Raw genomic sequence first — 15,990 nt, 5'->3', positions numbered from 1 at the left:
TACTAAACCCTGCATTCTTCGTCACTTGTCCACACAAATAAAGAACTCGAAAATGGATACTATTCTTCAATAACTAGTTAAAAGAATCAAATTCAAAATTAACAAAACACCGGACTAAATATATTTGACAAAATGCGAAACCCTTTTCAAGACCATAGAAAACAAGAGACAAAATAGCACATATCGAACATCCGTTTACAACGCCCCAATGCAGCAAAATACACCCAGTTGACAATGGAATACACATAATCACGCTTTCGACTTCTTCTTGGACGATCCTATTTCGCTATCCCGCTTTCTCTTCTTTTTCGGGGTCTCCTCTGCTTCGCCGACATCGGACTTTCGAGACTTCTTCTCTTTCTTTTCCTTCTTGTCTTTGTTTTCCTTCTTTTCCTTCTTCTCCTTCTTGCTCTTCTTCTCGACCACCTCACTTGAATCCTTCATCTCTACATCACTATCTGCGCCATCCACTTCGATGTCCGCTAAAACAGAGTCCATGGCATTTTTCTGCAAACAAAAACAAGTCAGCACATGTAATTATATCAGCATCGAGTAGTGAAAACAATACATACCATTGCAACTTCATTCTTAGTTGGTGCAGCTCCAGTGGCGTAAAATTCCAGTCTTTCCTCGACCTGCTGCCTAAGGGCGTTGCCAAACTTGGTGGACGGTGTTTCGGAGAAGTTATCAATCCTCGATGCGATGGAGCACTTGTTGGCCAAGAATCTGGAGATTCTGCCTTTGTTCTTGGGACCGGCGCGGCCAATGAAAGACGAATGGTAAAGTAATCCGTACTTGGGGGTATTTCCCTTGGTCTTTAAAGCTCTGAAAAGAGCTTTCTCCGCACCGAGAATCTGGACGGTGGAGGCTGGGTATTTAGAGAGGTTGGTCAAACTACCCGCATGCGAAATCAACCGCGCACCGACAACTTCGCCAATCAGCGCTGCCAAGTTTGGCGCAACGACGCTCATCTTTGATACCAAATAGGCGTGCAGGTTTTTGCGATAAGTCGACAAGCTCACAACACGCTTAGCAAAAGCAAGTACATTTTCCATGTCAGTTGGTGAGATATCTTGACCCATACTGTGCTTGGCCGCATCAATAACACTCCTGGCAATACCTTCATCATCATCCACAATGGCAGCCAAATCGTGTAGCTTTTCCTCCGTCAGATCCTTCTTATTCTGGACAAAAAGCGCGACACGGGCGTAGCGCTGATTGTCCGATACAATTTTGATGAGCTCGGGGAAATGCCACGAATACCATTCCCTGACCCTCATAGAGAAGGTATTGATTGCTTTATCGAGCTGGTCAAGAATCGCGATTGCCTGGATGATATGGTTGTCATCGCGCTGTACTGAGAACTTGACCTTGGCTCTTGAATACGCGTGACCGAGACCAAGCTGGGCAGTGTTTAGATCGCCTTCACGGAGCTGCTTAAGAAGTTTGCCCGCATGTAGTCGAATACCTCGTAGCATATCCTGAACAACATCACTAGTGTCTCCAGTTTCGCACTCCACAAACGGGAACGCCGCCTTGATGCTTCCAGCGAGGGCTTTATCAGACAGACCCAGCACAACCTTCTTTTTCTTATTCGGTTTCGGCAAGTTCAAGTCCAAGAACGAAACGAGTGTCTCTGAGGCAACACCTTCCGAAATGTCGTTGATTTCGCCAAGGGCCTGTTTGTTGTTTCTTTGCAAAAAGTGTCAGGTAAAATTGCATTGTATACGCTCCAAAATATCGATTGGGAGACATACTCAAAGGGCAAGAAACTCGTCAATTCAACCATCTTCCCGAATTTCGCAAGGTCCTGTAGGTTCTCTTGCACTTCCTTCAGTTGATTTCCCACAGTATCGGCCTGGTGGACAACCTTGAAAATCGAGTAGCCCATTGGGCCCTCGAAGAGGAGAAAATCGGCCATCGCAGGGGTATAATCGATTAAAAAAAAATAATTGAAATAGAAATGACTTCCAACCCACGCACGAAATAGACCGATTAGAGTGGTTGACAGGCCGATGAGGCCGAAAGCGATGAAAGTTGCGATGGAGTTGGTTCGGGAAGGGCAAATATTTTGCAGCTCTATTTTTTCGTCCCTGATCGCACTAGCGCGGAACCTCAATGTGGGATTTCCCAAAAAGAAGCTTAAATAAGTGACCAAATTCCCACATCACCGCATCGCCACATTTACTGTCTGCTATTGTTGACTTCAAGGGTCGCATTTCGAATAACCCCTACTTCAGACATCATGTCTGCGACTCAACTGCTAAATCCAAAGGCGGAATCACGAGTAAGACTCCAGGCGTCCAGTTCCAATGTGCCTTGGCTAACTTCTTCTAGCGGAGAGGGGAAGCTTTGAGGGTCAACATCAGCGCCGGCGAGGGGCTTCAAGATGTCCTGAAATCGAACCTTGGTCCATCAGGGACTATAAAGATGTACGTCAGGTTCCCTGAATTTCGTTAATAGCCTACTAACAAGTCGAATACAGGTTGGTTGACGGGGCTGGTGCGGTACGAATATGGAGATATATGCATCCCACGATGCTCCTGTGCACTGATACTGATGACTTGTAAAATAGATCAAACTTACAAAGGATGGGAACGTGCTTCTTCGAGAAATGGTTTGTACCTCTTCCCTCCTATTTACGGATTTATTTGCTAACTTACTGATATAGCAAATTCAAAACCCTACAGCTGTAAGATGCCGCCACACTACCCCCCGTCCACCACCCGCCTTGTATTTCATTGCTTTTAATATATTGTGTAGGTCATGATTGCGCGCGCGGCTACGGCACAAGACGATATTACTGGAGATGGCACAACATCAGTGGTTCTACTTGTCGGGGAGTTGCTCAAGCAAGCTGATCGATATCTATCCGAAGGTTTGCACCCGCGTGTGCTGACGGACGGATATGAAATTGCTAAAGCCGAAGCACTTAAGGTATGGTTTTAGTTTAGGGTCATGTTAAATACGAATTCTAACAACTTTGCAGTTTCTTGACTCGTTCAAACTTCAGAGAGAAATCGACAGGGAACTTCTCCTCTCCGTTGCCCGAACCTCCCTCTCCACGAAATTGAACGGTGCCTTAGCCGAGAAGTTGACCCCTTCTATTGTCGATGCGGTGCTTGCCATTCACAGGCCTCCTAATAAACCTGATCTTCATATGATCGAAATCATGAAGATGCAACATCGGACCGCGTCAGATACCCAACTCATTCGAGGTCTAGCCTTGGACCATGGAGCGCGTCACCCAGATATGCCAAAACGTGTCGAGAATGCCTTTATTTTGACGTTGAACGTTAGTCTGGAATATGAAAAGTCTGAAATTAACTCCGGTTTCTATTATTCCACCGCTGAGCAAAGAGATAAGCTGGTTGAAAGCGAAAGGAAATTTGTGGACTCGAAGCTGCGCAAGATTGTCGAACTGAAGAAACAAGTTTGCGGCGATGATCCAAAGAAAGGATTCGTTGTTATTAATCAAAAGGGTATCGATCCTTTGAGCTTGGATGTGCTTGTCAAGAACGGAATACTTGCACTGCGTAGAGCAAAACGTCGAAATATGGAACGGTTGCAACTGGTATGCGGTGGCACTGCGCAGAACAGCGTTGACGACCTTAAGCCTGAAGATCTAGGGTGGGCAGGTCTAGTGTATGAACATCAGCTGGGTGAGGAGAAGTTCACATTCGTTGAAGAGGTCAAGGATCCGAAATCCGTTACCATCCTCATCAAGGGTCCCAACCAGCACACGATCACACAGATCACCGAAGCTGTTCGGGATGGTCTCCGCTCCGTCTATAACACAATAGTGGATGGCTGCGTTGTTCCAGGAGCCGGTGCATTCCAGGTCGCCTGCGCTGCTCATCTTTCGTCCGAAGCGTTCAGGAGAACAGTCAAGGGCAAAGCCAAATATGGTGTTAGCGCTTTCGCTGACGCCCTTCTCATTATTCCCAAAACCCTCGCAGCGAACTCCGGTCACGATATTCAAGACTCGCTTGCGGCATTGCAGGACGAACAGAGTGAAGGAAATGTTGTCGGACTTAACCTCACGACAGGCGACCCGATGGATCCGGTCCAGGAAGGCGTATTTGACTCCTTCAGGGTTCTGAGGAACTGCGTCGCCTCAAGTGCCGGTATTGCGTCGAACCTCCTGCTTTGCGACGAACTTCTCAAGGCAAGACAGATGTCAAGGTCCGGCGGTCCCGCTGGAATGGATGAGTAATCTAGGGATATTAAGAAGGGCGGGAATAGATGCATGATAAATAGCTGCTGTATTCGCATAGATGCTCATCAGTTACCTAGCTAGGTATCTTAAATAATGCAATGAACGAAAAGTTGTTAGTCATGCTTACACTTCATTTTCAAAATGAAACCAATCTCTGCGCTCACTACTTTCAATATGTAAGTTAATATATTTTGCTTTACAACTTGAGTATAGCGTTCACGTAAAAGACGAAAGAGTATTCATGAAATTGGGGGTATGGACATCGGGTATCTTCCTAACTCGTAACATTTCCCAAACCAACTAACGAAGCGCCTAAAGACATAACGCCGTTCTATTCCCACCATACCTTGTATATAATATGCTCCAACGCATTAAACGCCGCCATCTGTCTCCTGGTCCTCCTGGTCTTCGTCCTCAGGCGCCCATTCACCCAAGAATCCTTCTTCTGCAACTGGATCCCTTAAATCAACTCTATGAATCTTAGCCCACTCCAAAACACTTTGTTTCCTTACCACCGCAGCCTCAGCAGCATCCGCATCTACAGAGCCAGTTGTCGTAGTCGTAGTTGTGGTCGAGGACGGCAAGGGAGCTCTTTTACGTTTCTTCCCCGACTTTTCTTGCTCCACGATCCTCATCTCTTTTAATGCAGTAATGACATCTTCAACGAGCATTCCTGTTGCTTGGCCAATTTCGCGCACTGTCATCTCCTCCCGAGCATGTTTCCTCTTCGCACCCTTGGAGCCTCCAGCTATCGGCCTGGACGAGGACGATGCGGATGCAATCTTCCGCCCATAAGGATCAGCACCAGGCGGGCCTAACAGGAAAAATCTCGAGATCCTTTCCTCCCAAAATCTTACGTAGCTCTTCCGTCCCATCTCACTGAGTGGTCGTTCTGGACCGCCAATCATCCCCCCTTCCCACTCCCACGCACTAAGTTTATAACTTACACCCATAAGTAGCTTGCCTAGTTGTTTATGCTGGTAGGGTGGGAAAATCAGGATGCATGCCAGATTGTTCGCATCCCATGACATTTTCTCTTTTGAAAAGTAGCCCAGCACATGATAATCATTGGCGTCCCGCGGGTTGGTGAAGACGAGGATATAGTAGAGGAAGGAGGATACGTCGAAGAAAACAGATTTATGATCCAGGAAGAGTTTCGCAAACAAGGAAAGATTCTGTGCGTAGAGCTTATGATCCTCCCCATCAATCTCCCACACAGAATACCCCCGCCAGTCGTAAACTTTTGTACCGGGCGGCGTGCACCTGTGCTCGCAGAGGCGGGTGTGGTCTAGATACGCATCTTTGTCACATGAGTACCGGAAACACCATCGGCAGACATATAATCTATCCGTGTCCTTCCCAACCAGCTCCTCCGGATATAGGGAGTGAAACCAAGTCTTGAAAAGGACGCTGCCCAATACGACGTTTTTGACGTTGCGGTCGGGGCTTGCTGGTTTGGAGGAGGCGCGGGAGGCAGCGGAATGCTCATTTGCAGACATGATGACGTGGACCCTTTGTGGTACACAATGCGACAGGGGAGGGTTCGCTGGATACCGCAATTGTTCTGGGTGGGTGGGGTGGGAGGTTTCGGGGATTTAACGTGGCGGAAGCGTGAAATGTCGCATGTCGACAGCGGGTACTTCTGATACCTCACTAAAACGAGTCGGAGGGTCTTGTTGCTATTGGTATTCAGGTCAACTGTTCACTGGCTAACTGGTTATTCACCGAGTCTGCAATTTAAGCGCGAGTCGAATAAATAAGCAGTCCTTGGGTTTGGAGGGCCACACCTGAAAGGAGGGAGAAGGTGGATATCATGTGATAAGAAACAATTGTCATATGATTTCTAGAATAGGACTAGCTGCATCCATGGATGCCAAGGGGAGAGCGGGATGTCCCCTTGTTTGGTTTGGTTGGTTTGACGCGGGGAAATGAGGCTGCGCCTGCTCCAACCACTTCAGACGCAATGATGCACCATCTCTCGGCCACCAACATTAACCGCCACCCTTTTTATCGTGTTGCCTGGAGGTTGGAGACTGCTGTTTTCCACCGCTATCAGCCCGGAGAGAGACAAGATCCGTCTTTCATTTCCAAAAGCCCTTGGGTGCAGCCCAAACCACTAACTACCCTGAACAAATGCTACTGCCTAGCTCATAGACTCGATCCCGGGAACTGTGCTTTCGCCCTCGTTCAAGCAAGGCTACCCTCTCACCAGGCTACTATTTTCCTCGTTCGATCCATCCTTTAATCCCCTACCGTCACTAAATCGTCTTGTCACCCTTTGGCTCTCCTCATTTCTGCGTGAGATACTCAATACGGCGGTGGTTTTCTCGCACTTTTGGTTGATCAGTTTGGCCCTCGACATCGACCTTGTTTCGATCTGCTCTCGAGCCCATCTATACCGTTCACAATGCTGAAGCCCTTTCGTATTAGGGATCTTCTGGATCCCACTGTGGATGAGGAACTTGAACAACCCGATCGTTCTCCACAAGATGGACAAGACAATCCAGAACCGTTTCTTAGATCACCTTTTGATGCTGAACTAATGCCGGCTTATAAGCGGCTTGGTAATGATGAAGATGGCAAATTTCGTCCATATTTGACCCACGATATGCAATCAATCCCGTCTATGGGCACTGATGGAAAAACAGCCAAACGACGCAGCGACATCCTGGTCCCACCCAAGTTACGTTCCGACTACAGTGACCCTTCCAGCGGGGGAAGGAGAAATAACTTGACTCATTTGCTAGCTTCTGCACCACCAACAACAGATCGTCATGGTATCGTTCGAATTTCAGCTGAGGAATACGATGAAACAATTGCAGCTAACCCCCTAGCAAAACTGACTTATATGGATGAGGACGACGGAGATACAATCACTGTAAGCTGATCCATTATTTCTTTGCTTAGCCATTGAGTTTGGAACCTCCAATCATCCATGGATAGCCGTTAATTATGAAAAACAAGGTCGGTTCTGCGCTTGAACTTGCGGATCGCCTTAGCGAGCCCACATCGTCAGCGTTTTTGTATTCACCAGCTGTCCCTAGCAATGATCGAGAACATGAATGGCCCATGCATATCTTTGACATTAATCGTTCGAAATCCGTCTTAGAAATATGGAGAAGTTTTGAGAGCAGGACTTCCATGGGCAATAGACGGTTGAATACATCTGTATCAACTTATCATGAAGCCACTGCTCCAGAGGTGGCCGACGACAATAGCAAGGCCCACACCGAGCCCGAGCCCGTCTTCGAGAAAAGTAACGATGATTTTAGAGATCACTGGCTTCAACCTCACAAACCCCCACCATTTCCCCAGTCGACATGGCACCAGAATGAAAATGCATCAATTGGCCTAGTCAGCTCAGTGGACGGTGGTCAACCATCGGAGCTCTGTGCTTCAAGAAATATCGAACCTGTCCAACAAACCAGCTTCGAAAGCCAACATGACCATGCCAAGGACATAACTTCCGACACCCAGATATCCATCCCGTCGGCATCTATGCCGGGATCAAACCCTTGGACCTCGTTGGGTGCTTGGCCACTACGTTTGGAGTCGAATGGTTTGACACAAAGAGAGCCAGAAAGCCGCGAATCGCCTATCGAAGAAAACCTTCCCCTTCTGGCGTCGTTCGAGGCCGAACTATCGAGGATTATGCAAGACAAACTTGTTGATTCGTCTAGCAGAGTGACACAGGAGCAACTCACCGCAGAGACTTCCTCCCCGCAACCACCTGCTTCACAACCTGAATCGGATCCCTCATCCCAACCTTCACGCAAACCTGCCGAAGTGCTGGGTCAGACTATGCAAGCATTGCTTGGGGGCATTCGCCATCTAACCTCTGAATTGAGGTCTAAGCTTCCGGAAGTGGAACGCCGGTTATCGAATGCACACCGACACATTCCCTCAACAGTGGAGACAACTCTTTTCAATACCATCACCGCTATTGGCAGCCATGTTCGGAGTCTTGCAAATGCTATGCAAGCTGCTGCTACTTCATCGAGAGCTGCTGCTGATAGCTCCAGAGAAGCTGATATTCTGGCCACTAACCAAATCGTGAATAGTCTCCACACTTTGGCGGGGGATATTGGAGAAATGGGTCGAACTCTGTTTGCCACCTTTGACACCACGCCTACAAACATGGGATCACACCAAGCACAGCCAGATGGAGAGCTTTCTCAAGGAAATGTAGATACTCATGACCAATCAAACCCTCAGCAGTGTACATCCCAGCCCAATGTTTCTGTGGATAATACGGCACCCTCGGACTCTTTGCCCGAAGTTTCTACTTCTCGAGTAATTCCAGAAAGCGAGAGGCAAACTGCTTCTCCACAAGAGACGCCCTCGGCCGATTCCAACCACAATACTACCCTATTTATTGGCAACCTCCATACTGCCGTTACTGAACAAGATGTTGAAACGGCATTTGCGAACAAGGGTTTCTTGGGGAAGGCCAACTTGCCCCACGATACTGCAACGGGGAAACACGCTGGGTTTGGCTATGTTGATTTTCCTTGTTCCTTCGCTGCATCCGGCGCTCTCCAGGCGCTCACCGGGAATCTACTCCATGGCCAGATTATTAATCTTGAATTTAGCCATGGTATCGACACTACTGATGATAGCACTGTCCAGCAGTCACCCAGACAAGCAGTAGAGGTTTCACCTCATCCCCTTACAGAAACCAATACGCGTCTCCGTATCCCTCGTCATCTCCCAGATATCCCCAGATCTCGGAGGATGTCCAGTTACAACCTTACGCAAACGCCGGCTGAGATCGATGCCAGTAACCCTAATGGCACCCCAACCGGTATTAGGCGGGCCAAATCTCTCGGGACTTTACGACGATCTATAGTTCATGATCATCCACGGCAGAGGATCAACACCCTGAAACATATCACAGAACGAACAGAAAACCAGGAGCAGCCAAATGCCGAAGCTCCAAGTTCACGTCGTCATTCCTCTAATCAGTCTGATCAACAGAGGCCAAAGGCTTTGTATTCAGCGGATGCCACGGACAATAATGCATTGACTGACCAACTCGATGGAGAGCCGGGCTTTTCCGCTCGTTACCCGTCCCTGGTACCTGATCCATATAAATACAATGGTAGCCAGTCTCTCTCCCCTCCTCGTCAAGGTCAGAATATTGCTCGCTCGCTTAGCCCAGAATCTCAAATGGCACGATTCCCAACTGTTTCCCAATTGGAAGCGTGTACCTCTACCATGCAGCAATCTCAACCCAGAGATGAGTTGAGACCTAGCAGATCTCTGATAGCTATAGATGGAAGTCCACTAAATGAGACTACTACTTCTGATGATCCTATCCGCAATCTACGCAACTTGCATCCAGCTCCACCGCCGACGGAAGGACGCGGAATTCCTGGCTCTTGGCCACCTGAACTGTATAATGCACAACTGATGGGACATCGAGCGTCTTCTCCAGCACCTCCCAGTGGACTCCGTCGTTCAAATACAACCATAGCCTCCGATCCGGCAGCAAGGCTTTCTGGACCCTTTGTTCCTTTCACTGAGCCTCATCCGCGTAATAGAAATTCTAATCTTCGGCGCAGCGCGACAGAACGTCAGCATCGCCGACCTGCAAGAGTGTCCTTTGGCAGGCATCGCAATGCGCTCGAAGGCCGGTCCGTCATTTACAATCCATACATCCCCCAAGGTCCAACAACAGACGTCATTTCCAACATTCCGGGTAGCTTCCCCGCGGAAGCTGCACCGGCCGTCCCTCCTAAGCCTATCCATCAATACTCAGAACGCCAGCCGGAAATGCAGGAGCGCAATCGGCTAACAAACGATATCGATCGATGTGTCGCTCACCTTGGGCTACTTGGCTATGGCTATGATTCGAGTCTTCCTTCACACAACCTGCACGTATATGCAGAAGCAGCAAACGGTAACCTAGAAGATGCCATTGAGATGATTGAGGAGGAGAGGAAAGCGTATGAGCAACGGGTAGTAATTCATTGATTGAGCGCCTTTGAAATCTATTCCGACTTATTTCCACTGTATTATTCAAATTGGCAACGGTCCATTCAGGGCGAGATCTTGGGCTTTTTTATTCCTTTTGTATTCCACTCTTTATTTAGTCTGCCTTTGTCTACCATCACGAAATTTATTTAACTACACAGAATTATCATAATGTTTCTGCTGCCCAAACCAAAAGTCACGGGAGCACGCGGGTTGCCAAGCAATTTAGAACCTTCAATCGAGAGCTCAACCAAAAAAAGTTGTAAACCAAGTATCCGAAACTAACCATCAAGACATACCGGGCATAATTGTTGTGCCTGAGAGAGAACCAACAAGCAAGCAAGCAAGCAATGCTCGTATGGCGTAGATGCCTGAGCACCTCCACCACTGCTTCGGCGATTGCAGGTCAAAAAGCCCCGTTGCTACTCCGATGCGCGCAGCTGTTGGAGGCATCCCAAACAACCCCCACCGCTGCTGCTGCTGATCATGATGGAGGCTCTAGTTCCTTGGACAACCGCCAGATTCGGGTTCAGGGATTTATTCGGTCTGTGAGGAAGCAGAAACGGTTCGCGTTTGCTGAGATATCGGATGGGTCAACGATTAAGTCGGTACAGGCGATTTTGACGCCGGCGCAGGCTGCTCGGTATGTCTGTCCGCCTTGGCAGCTTCTTTATTTCTATTATGATATGTGGTCCAATTGTGCGAGGTGAACTTTACAGCAATGAGAGATGTGTTTGGTTCGCTAATTTCTCTTGTCTCCTGAATCTTTGATAGACTATCGACCGGTTCTGCTATTGATATTTCTGGCGTGTGGCAACCATGTCCTGCCGGCAAAAAGCAAAGCCATGAGCTTCACGCGACAGAAGTTAAGATTACTGGAGAGGCGGATCCTGAGGTTAGTTTCGTTCCAATCTCTTTTATAGCTTGTCCATGATCTTTTACTAACATCCGTCCCTTTATCTAACCTGGCAGTCATATCCAATACAAAAGAAATACCACAGCCCAGATTTCCTTCGACAAATACCACATCTCAGGCTACGGACACCTTTCAACTCCCTCCTCTCTCGATTTAGATCAGAATGCATTTTCCAACTCGGACAGGTATTCCACTCCCGGCTCGGCAGCAATTTCGTGCAGGTCCAGCCGCCGCTGATCACATCGTCTGATTGCGAAGGTGCTGGGGAAGTGTTCACAGTGGCGCCAGGAGATAAAGTTGGGGACGGAGAGAAGGGGGAGTTCTTTCGATCTCCAAAATACCTTACGGTGTCAAGCCAACTTCATCTGGAGGCGTATGCGGCCGAGCTGGGAAATGTGTGGACCCTCTCTCCCACCTTCCGAGCGGAGAAGAGTGATACTCCACGGCATCTCAGCGAGTTCTATATGTTAGAGGTAGAAATGAATTTTGTGCATAGCTTGGATTCGCTCACGGATACTGTGGAGTCATTAATTCGTGACCTTACGAAACGACTATACGAGAGCCCAGTTGCGGAGGAAATATTTACAGCTAAGAGGACAGGGGAGTCTGGACAAGAAAATGTTGATCAGGGATTGCGCCCGCGATGGTTGGGCATAATAGAGAGTGGGGAATGGCCTCGGATTACGTATACCAACGCTATCGAGTTGCTTCAGAAGGCTGTTGCATCGAAAGCAGCCACTTTTACCATAACCCCGGCCTGGGAGGAGGGCCTCCACCTCGAGCATGAAAAATTCATAGTCGATGAAGTTGGGAAGGGGTGTCCCGTATTTGTGACTCACTATCCGAAGATGGTGAAACCATTTTACATGGCACCTTCAATCGTGCTAGAGGAACCTTCCCCCGCATCGCCAGCAGAATTATCCAACCATGATCCAGCCCAAACAATGGAGACCGTTGCATGTTTCGATCTTTTGATGCCCGAGATCTGTGAAGTGGTCGGTGGCTCCATTCGTGAACACCGACTTCCAAATCTTATACAGAACATGCGTGAGCACGGGCTTATTAGGAAAATGCCTGAGGCGGGGCCAGACGCAGATTGTGCATCTTCTTCGTCACATTTGGCGGCGGAGCAGGGTTCGTCAATATACCCTTACCTCCAACCGGATGAATATATCGGCCCAATGCAATGGTATGCCGATCTTAGGAGATGGGGCAGTGCACCTCACGGCGGGTTTGGACTTGGGTTTGACCGGTACCTGGGATATCTGGCTGGCGTTTCTAGTCTTAGGGACGTTGTTCCGTTCCCACGACATTTTGGACGAGCTGAATGTTAAGGGATAGAAAAGGAAAGGTAACGAGATCTTCTTACCTTACTATCTAGTTTATAACCTAGATTTCTCCCTTTTTGCTGTATGATTATCTCAAGCGAGAAAACTGTATTTTACGGGATATAAAGATATCTACTCTTTTTCTTATTTTGTCATAATCGATTTACCCATTGCTTCTACATGTCACGTGCACCTTATCACCGGGTTTGCCGGCTCCCTCTTGGGTCCATTTTCTCGTAGCTTGAACCTATTGTCTCACAATATGTTATGTATAGTTGTGTTCAAACTTTCTATCTCCAAAAGAGAAACCAAGACAGTCCTGGTATTAATAACCCTTTGCCGAATGTATGTATGTACATTATTATTCGTCTTGCTCTCGATAAAGCGCAGTGTTTTTCCAAGATTTCCATCTGCGCTCATTACCAGTCATTGCATTACGTATTTTTGTTCATAAGGTTTCCTACGGCTGGCCCATTGCGTATCGACAAACAAAACACACTGCTCCTCGCCTCTTAACTAATGGATTCATCATTCAAAGTATGTTGTAGGTTAAAGGTCGCTTCGTAAGCTCCTAGAAACCAGTCAGTCAAGAGACGGACAGACCCCACTTCCATAACACAAAGCCCTTGTGACTGTTTATTCGCTTGATCTCCAATATTGGCTAATGACGGCTCTAAATCCCCAATGCGTGCAGAAGATCTGACCCTTAGCGAGGTAATCTTCCGATGTTAATGCCAGTAACACCGGCTAGGCCAGGGACAAGTTAGAGTCACTATTTTCATATTTTCAGAGGGTCTCGGTCGCAGAGCAAGCAGGCTGCAGATATAAACGACGCCACCAGGTAACTATGTCGTTGGACACATCATAAAACAATAGCGCATGAAAAAAACCGCCATGATTGTTATGAATCGCGCTATCATGTTGGTAAACTCGGATGTTCAAGTTTGAGCATGGACTCTAAACCTTATAAACGGTTAATTAACCTTAAATCATCCATCCCTTCCCCACCATTTATCCTCCCTGCATAAATTGTCCCGAGGCAGGCCTGCTTCTCTCCGGCAGCAGAAGTTCAGGTATCAGACCTACTGCCAACAAGTATCATACGTACCGATGAAGGTGCTCAAATGCCTCTTATTATTTTACTTTATTTTCCTAAATAATAAATAGGTTGATTCAACTACATACAAATGTGGCCGGGTGCAACCGCCGACGAGCCCCGAGCGTACAGTCCTGTGGGATAGGAGAGGCAAGGAGGCGTTTCTAGTTCATAATTATGCACCAGCCGCCATTGTTCCCACGAGCTTTTTGGTCGAATTCCGAGACAATTGCTTGTCTTTTGACCTCGCTGCCAAGACTGGTTTGAGTTTCAACGTCACGATTACATGGGATACAAAGACAATATTGTGGATTGCTCCGAGCCATGGCGTCCACGAGAAATACGGTCAAAGACACAGAGGCGAATACGACCGAGGAGTTGCGAAGGACTCAGGAGGCCGGAAGGAAGAGGAGGAGGAGGAGCGTCGGCCCCGATTTCTCTCTAGCCCACTACCAATTGTTATTTTTTTATTTTTTATTTTATTTTTTTGAAGTTTTTAACCTCTGCATGGTGAAATTTTGCATGGGCGCTAGTTCCCTTAGATGCTTAGCATGGGGAACCAATATGTGGGAATTAATTTCTTTTTTTTTTTTTTTTAACGATGCTCTTCTTCCGTTGCTTCCGCCTTTTGCAACTTTCTTCTTTGATTTGGCGCTGTGTGGATACAGACCATTTATTTCATGGATGCAATCCTTGGTTCATGGACCCACACAATCTTAAGGTTATCTTGATGCCCCTGTTCGATCAGCCGCCCACCCTTGCTAGGCTGCTAACTGACACTGTGACTGGGGATACTTGCTTGCACAGTCGCACTTGCCACTAGCATGGTAACAACAAAAGTAAGCAAAATAATATTTGTGTCCAGCCAGCAGATAGTGGGCTTTCTGAAAGTTTTGGATACGAGAGGCCCCATATTTCTTTCCGAGGATTTATTGATGGTGATCAGAATGAGGCGTCCTTATTCTCTCACGCGGTTGTGAACCTTGGTGTTCGCAACCTTCTTTTCGTTAGTTGTTTCGTTGCCCGTCCGCTGCAGCTTATTCTGACTCGAAGATCATGAGAACGAAAATAAGCTTGTTTTCCACCCGTGTTACCGTCCATCCCGACACCTGGTAGCCTAAAAAACTATAATTATGCGCAGTGTGTCCCTTACAGCCCTTGTATTTACGTCGTCCATACACATATACATACATACAGTGCTGTATGATGAATATCTGGCGTAACGCTGCGTGAAATAAATACAGGAATCGTTCTCGACAAAGGAGCCCGCCATAACGTACTTCATCACTCTCTTGATCACACCACTTTATTGATCAATTTCACTTATTTGGTATGACATCAAACACGTGATGTGATCAAGAAAGTGGTGAAGTACGTTCATGTAAACTCAGCCTTACAAATATGGATACTACTACCTTGCCAAATTTTGGTCATTCGACCGAGGAGTCGCCCAGTCATTCTATATATCCTGTGAGTAACCTGCTTCAGAGAAAATGTAAGGGGCCCCTGAGACTTCCTCTTCCCATCGCCCATTCATGTATCAATTTCTCTGGCTAGGAGTCAGGAACCATTTACACAGTCAGAAAAGGACGGGACACTTCCTTTTCAAAGCTTTGAAATATTTAAACATCTAAGATTCGACAGTGCAACTCTATAGCTACAGTCAAGGCAACAAAACGGAAACTCTCACGCTTGCATTGCAAGGGGATTTTAATGACCGGTGGCGTCTGGAAAATCCTCCGTCGCCAAGCCTTGGCGTCAGATAAATCGACCCCGGCTTTGAATCCTTGGACTCCAGAGCTTCTACCCAAATCAAAGCCAATTATTAGGGTTTTATGCTTGAGGACCAGGTGCTGAGCCCTTGAAGTGGGGCGGAACTTAACACGGCGGTGCAGACAAAAAACAAATCAGCAACTCCGTTCAGCCCCGATACAATTCGGGCTCCAATATACGGATCGATCCGTAAAGAAGTTCCCTTCGAACCTCATGGCTGGGGATGGGCGGGACACAGGATAAGCTTAGGATCTTTACCGAACATTCATGTGACGTAACCCCGAAAGGGGGATTGCACTTTGCCGAATGGAGATAATTGAGGCCGCTCCTTTATCTCTCTATATATCTCTCTATATATTATAGAAAAACCAACTTTTCCGAGTAAAATGCCCTGTAATGTGACCTCACATGATATCACATGCACCTCATCAAATCCATGAACAGGCTCTGTGGTCTGTATGGTATTAATCTCCAGTCTTTTCTTTACAGATGTTTTCTACTGTATTTACATTCTTTATACTCTTCTCTACATTCATTAATATACTTCATTTATTATAGAAAAACCAACTTTTCTATGGTAAAAAACACTGTAATGTGACATCATGTACATCCTATCAAAAATATTTGAATACTCTGACTCATACAGCTCAGAATCAATCTTCAATCTTCATTCTTTTTTTTA

At 47.2% G+C, this 15,990-nt stretch overlaps 5 protein-coding genes across 5 annotated transcripts; 3 read left to right on the top strand and 2 right to left on the bottom strand.

Moving 5' to 3' along the window:
• Window positions 1-9: 9 nt before the first annotated feature.
• On the bottom strand, window positions 10-2,240 carry BDCG_08997 (pre-rRNA processing nucleolar protein Sik1). Its single transcript, XM_045424769.1, has 3 exons — window positions 1,758-2,240; window positions 573-1,692; window positions 10-507 (listed from the first exon to the last, which is right to left on the bottom strand). The coding sequence occupies exons 1-3, from the start codon at window positions 1,919-1,921 to the stop codon at window positions 250-252; spliced, it is 1,542 nt and encodes a 513-aa protein (XP_045273410.1). The 5' UTR covers window positions 1,922-2,240; the 3' UTR covers window positions 10-249.
• Window positions 1,995-4,472, top strand: BDCG_08996 (T-complex protein 1 subunit zeta). Its single transcript, XM_045424768.1, has 7 exons — window positions 1,995-2,287; window positions 2,338-2,432; window positions 2,486-2,507; window positions 2,576-2,617; window positions 2,672-2,692; window positions 2,764-2,937; window positions 2,990-4,472. Exons 1-7 carry the CDS (start codon window positions 2,246-2,248, stop codon window positions 4,214-4,216), a joined length of 1,623 nt encoding a protein of 540 aa, XP_045273409.1. The 5' UTR covers window positions 1,995-2,245; the 3' UTR covers window positions 4,217-4,472.
• BDCG_08995 (histone acetyltransferase) lies at window positions 2,501-6,012 on the bottom strand. The gene is made up of 2 exons (XM_045424767.1): window positions 4,347-6,012; window positions 2,501-4,263 (listed from the first exon to the last, which is right to left on the bottom strand). Exon 1 carries the CDS (start codon window positions 5,716-5,718, stop codon window positions 4,591-4,593), a length of 1,128 nt encoding a protein of 375 aa, XP_045273408.1. The 5' UTR covers window positions 5,719-6,012; the 3' UTR covers window positions 2,501-4,263; window positions 4,347-4,590.
• A 614-nt stretch (window positions 6,013-6,626) lies between these two features.
• On the top strand, window positions 6,627-10,195 carry BDCG_08994 (uncharacterized protein; the record flags this gene model as incomplete). Its single annotated transcript, XM_045424766.1, has 2 exons — window positions 6,627-7,097; window positions 7,184-10,195. The coding sequence occupies 2 exons, from the start codon at window positions 6,627-6,629 to the stop codon at window positions 10,193-10,195; spliced, it is 3,483 nt and encodes a 1,160-aa protein (XP_045273407.1).
• A 350-nt stretch (window positions 10,196-10,545) lies between these two features.
• BDCG_08993 (asparaginyl-tRNA synthetase) lies at window positions 10,546-12,445 on the top strand (the record flags this gene model as incomplete). Its single annotated transcript, XM_045424765.1, has 3 exons — window positions 10,546-10,838; window positions 10,970-11,090; window positions 11,168-12,445. 3 exons carry the CDS (start codon window positions 10,546-10,548, stop codon window positions 12,443-12,445), a joined length of 1,692 nt encoding a protein of 563 aa, XP_045273406.1.
• Window positions 12,446-15,990: the final 3,545 nt, after the last annotated feature.

This window comes from Blastomyces dermatitidis (assembly GCF_000003525.1).
Source record: "Blastomyces dermatitidis ER-3 genomic scaffold supercont1.13, whole genome shotgun sequence".
NCBI classification, from domain to species: domain Eukaryota; kingdom Fungi; phylum Ascomycota; class Eurotiomycetes; order Onygenales; family Ajellomycetaceae; genus Blastomyces; species Blastomyces dermatitidis.
Note: the sequence above shows the minus strand (reverse complement) of the source record. Positions and strands in the feature narration are given on the sequence as shown.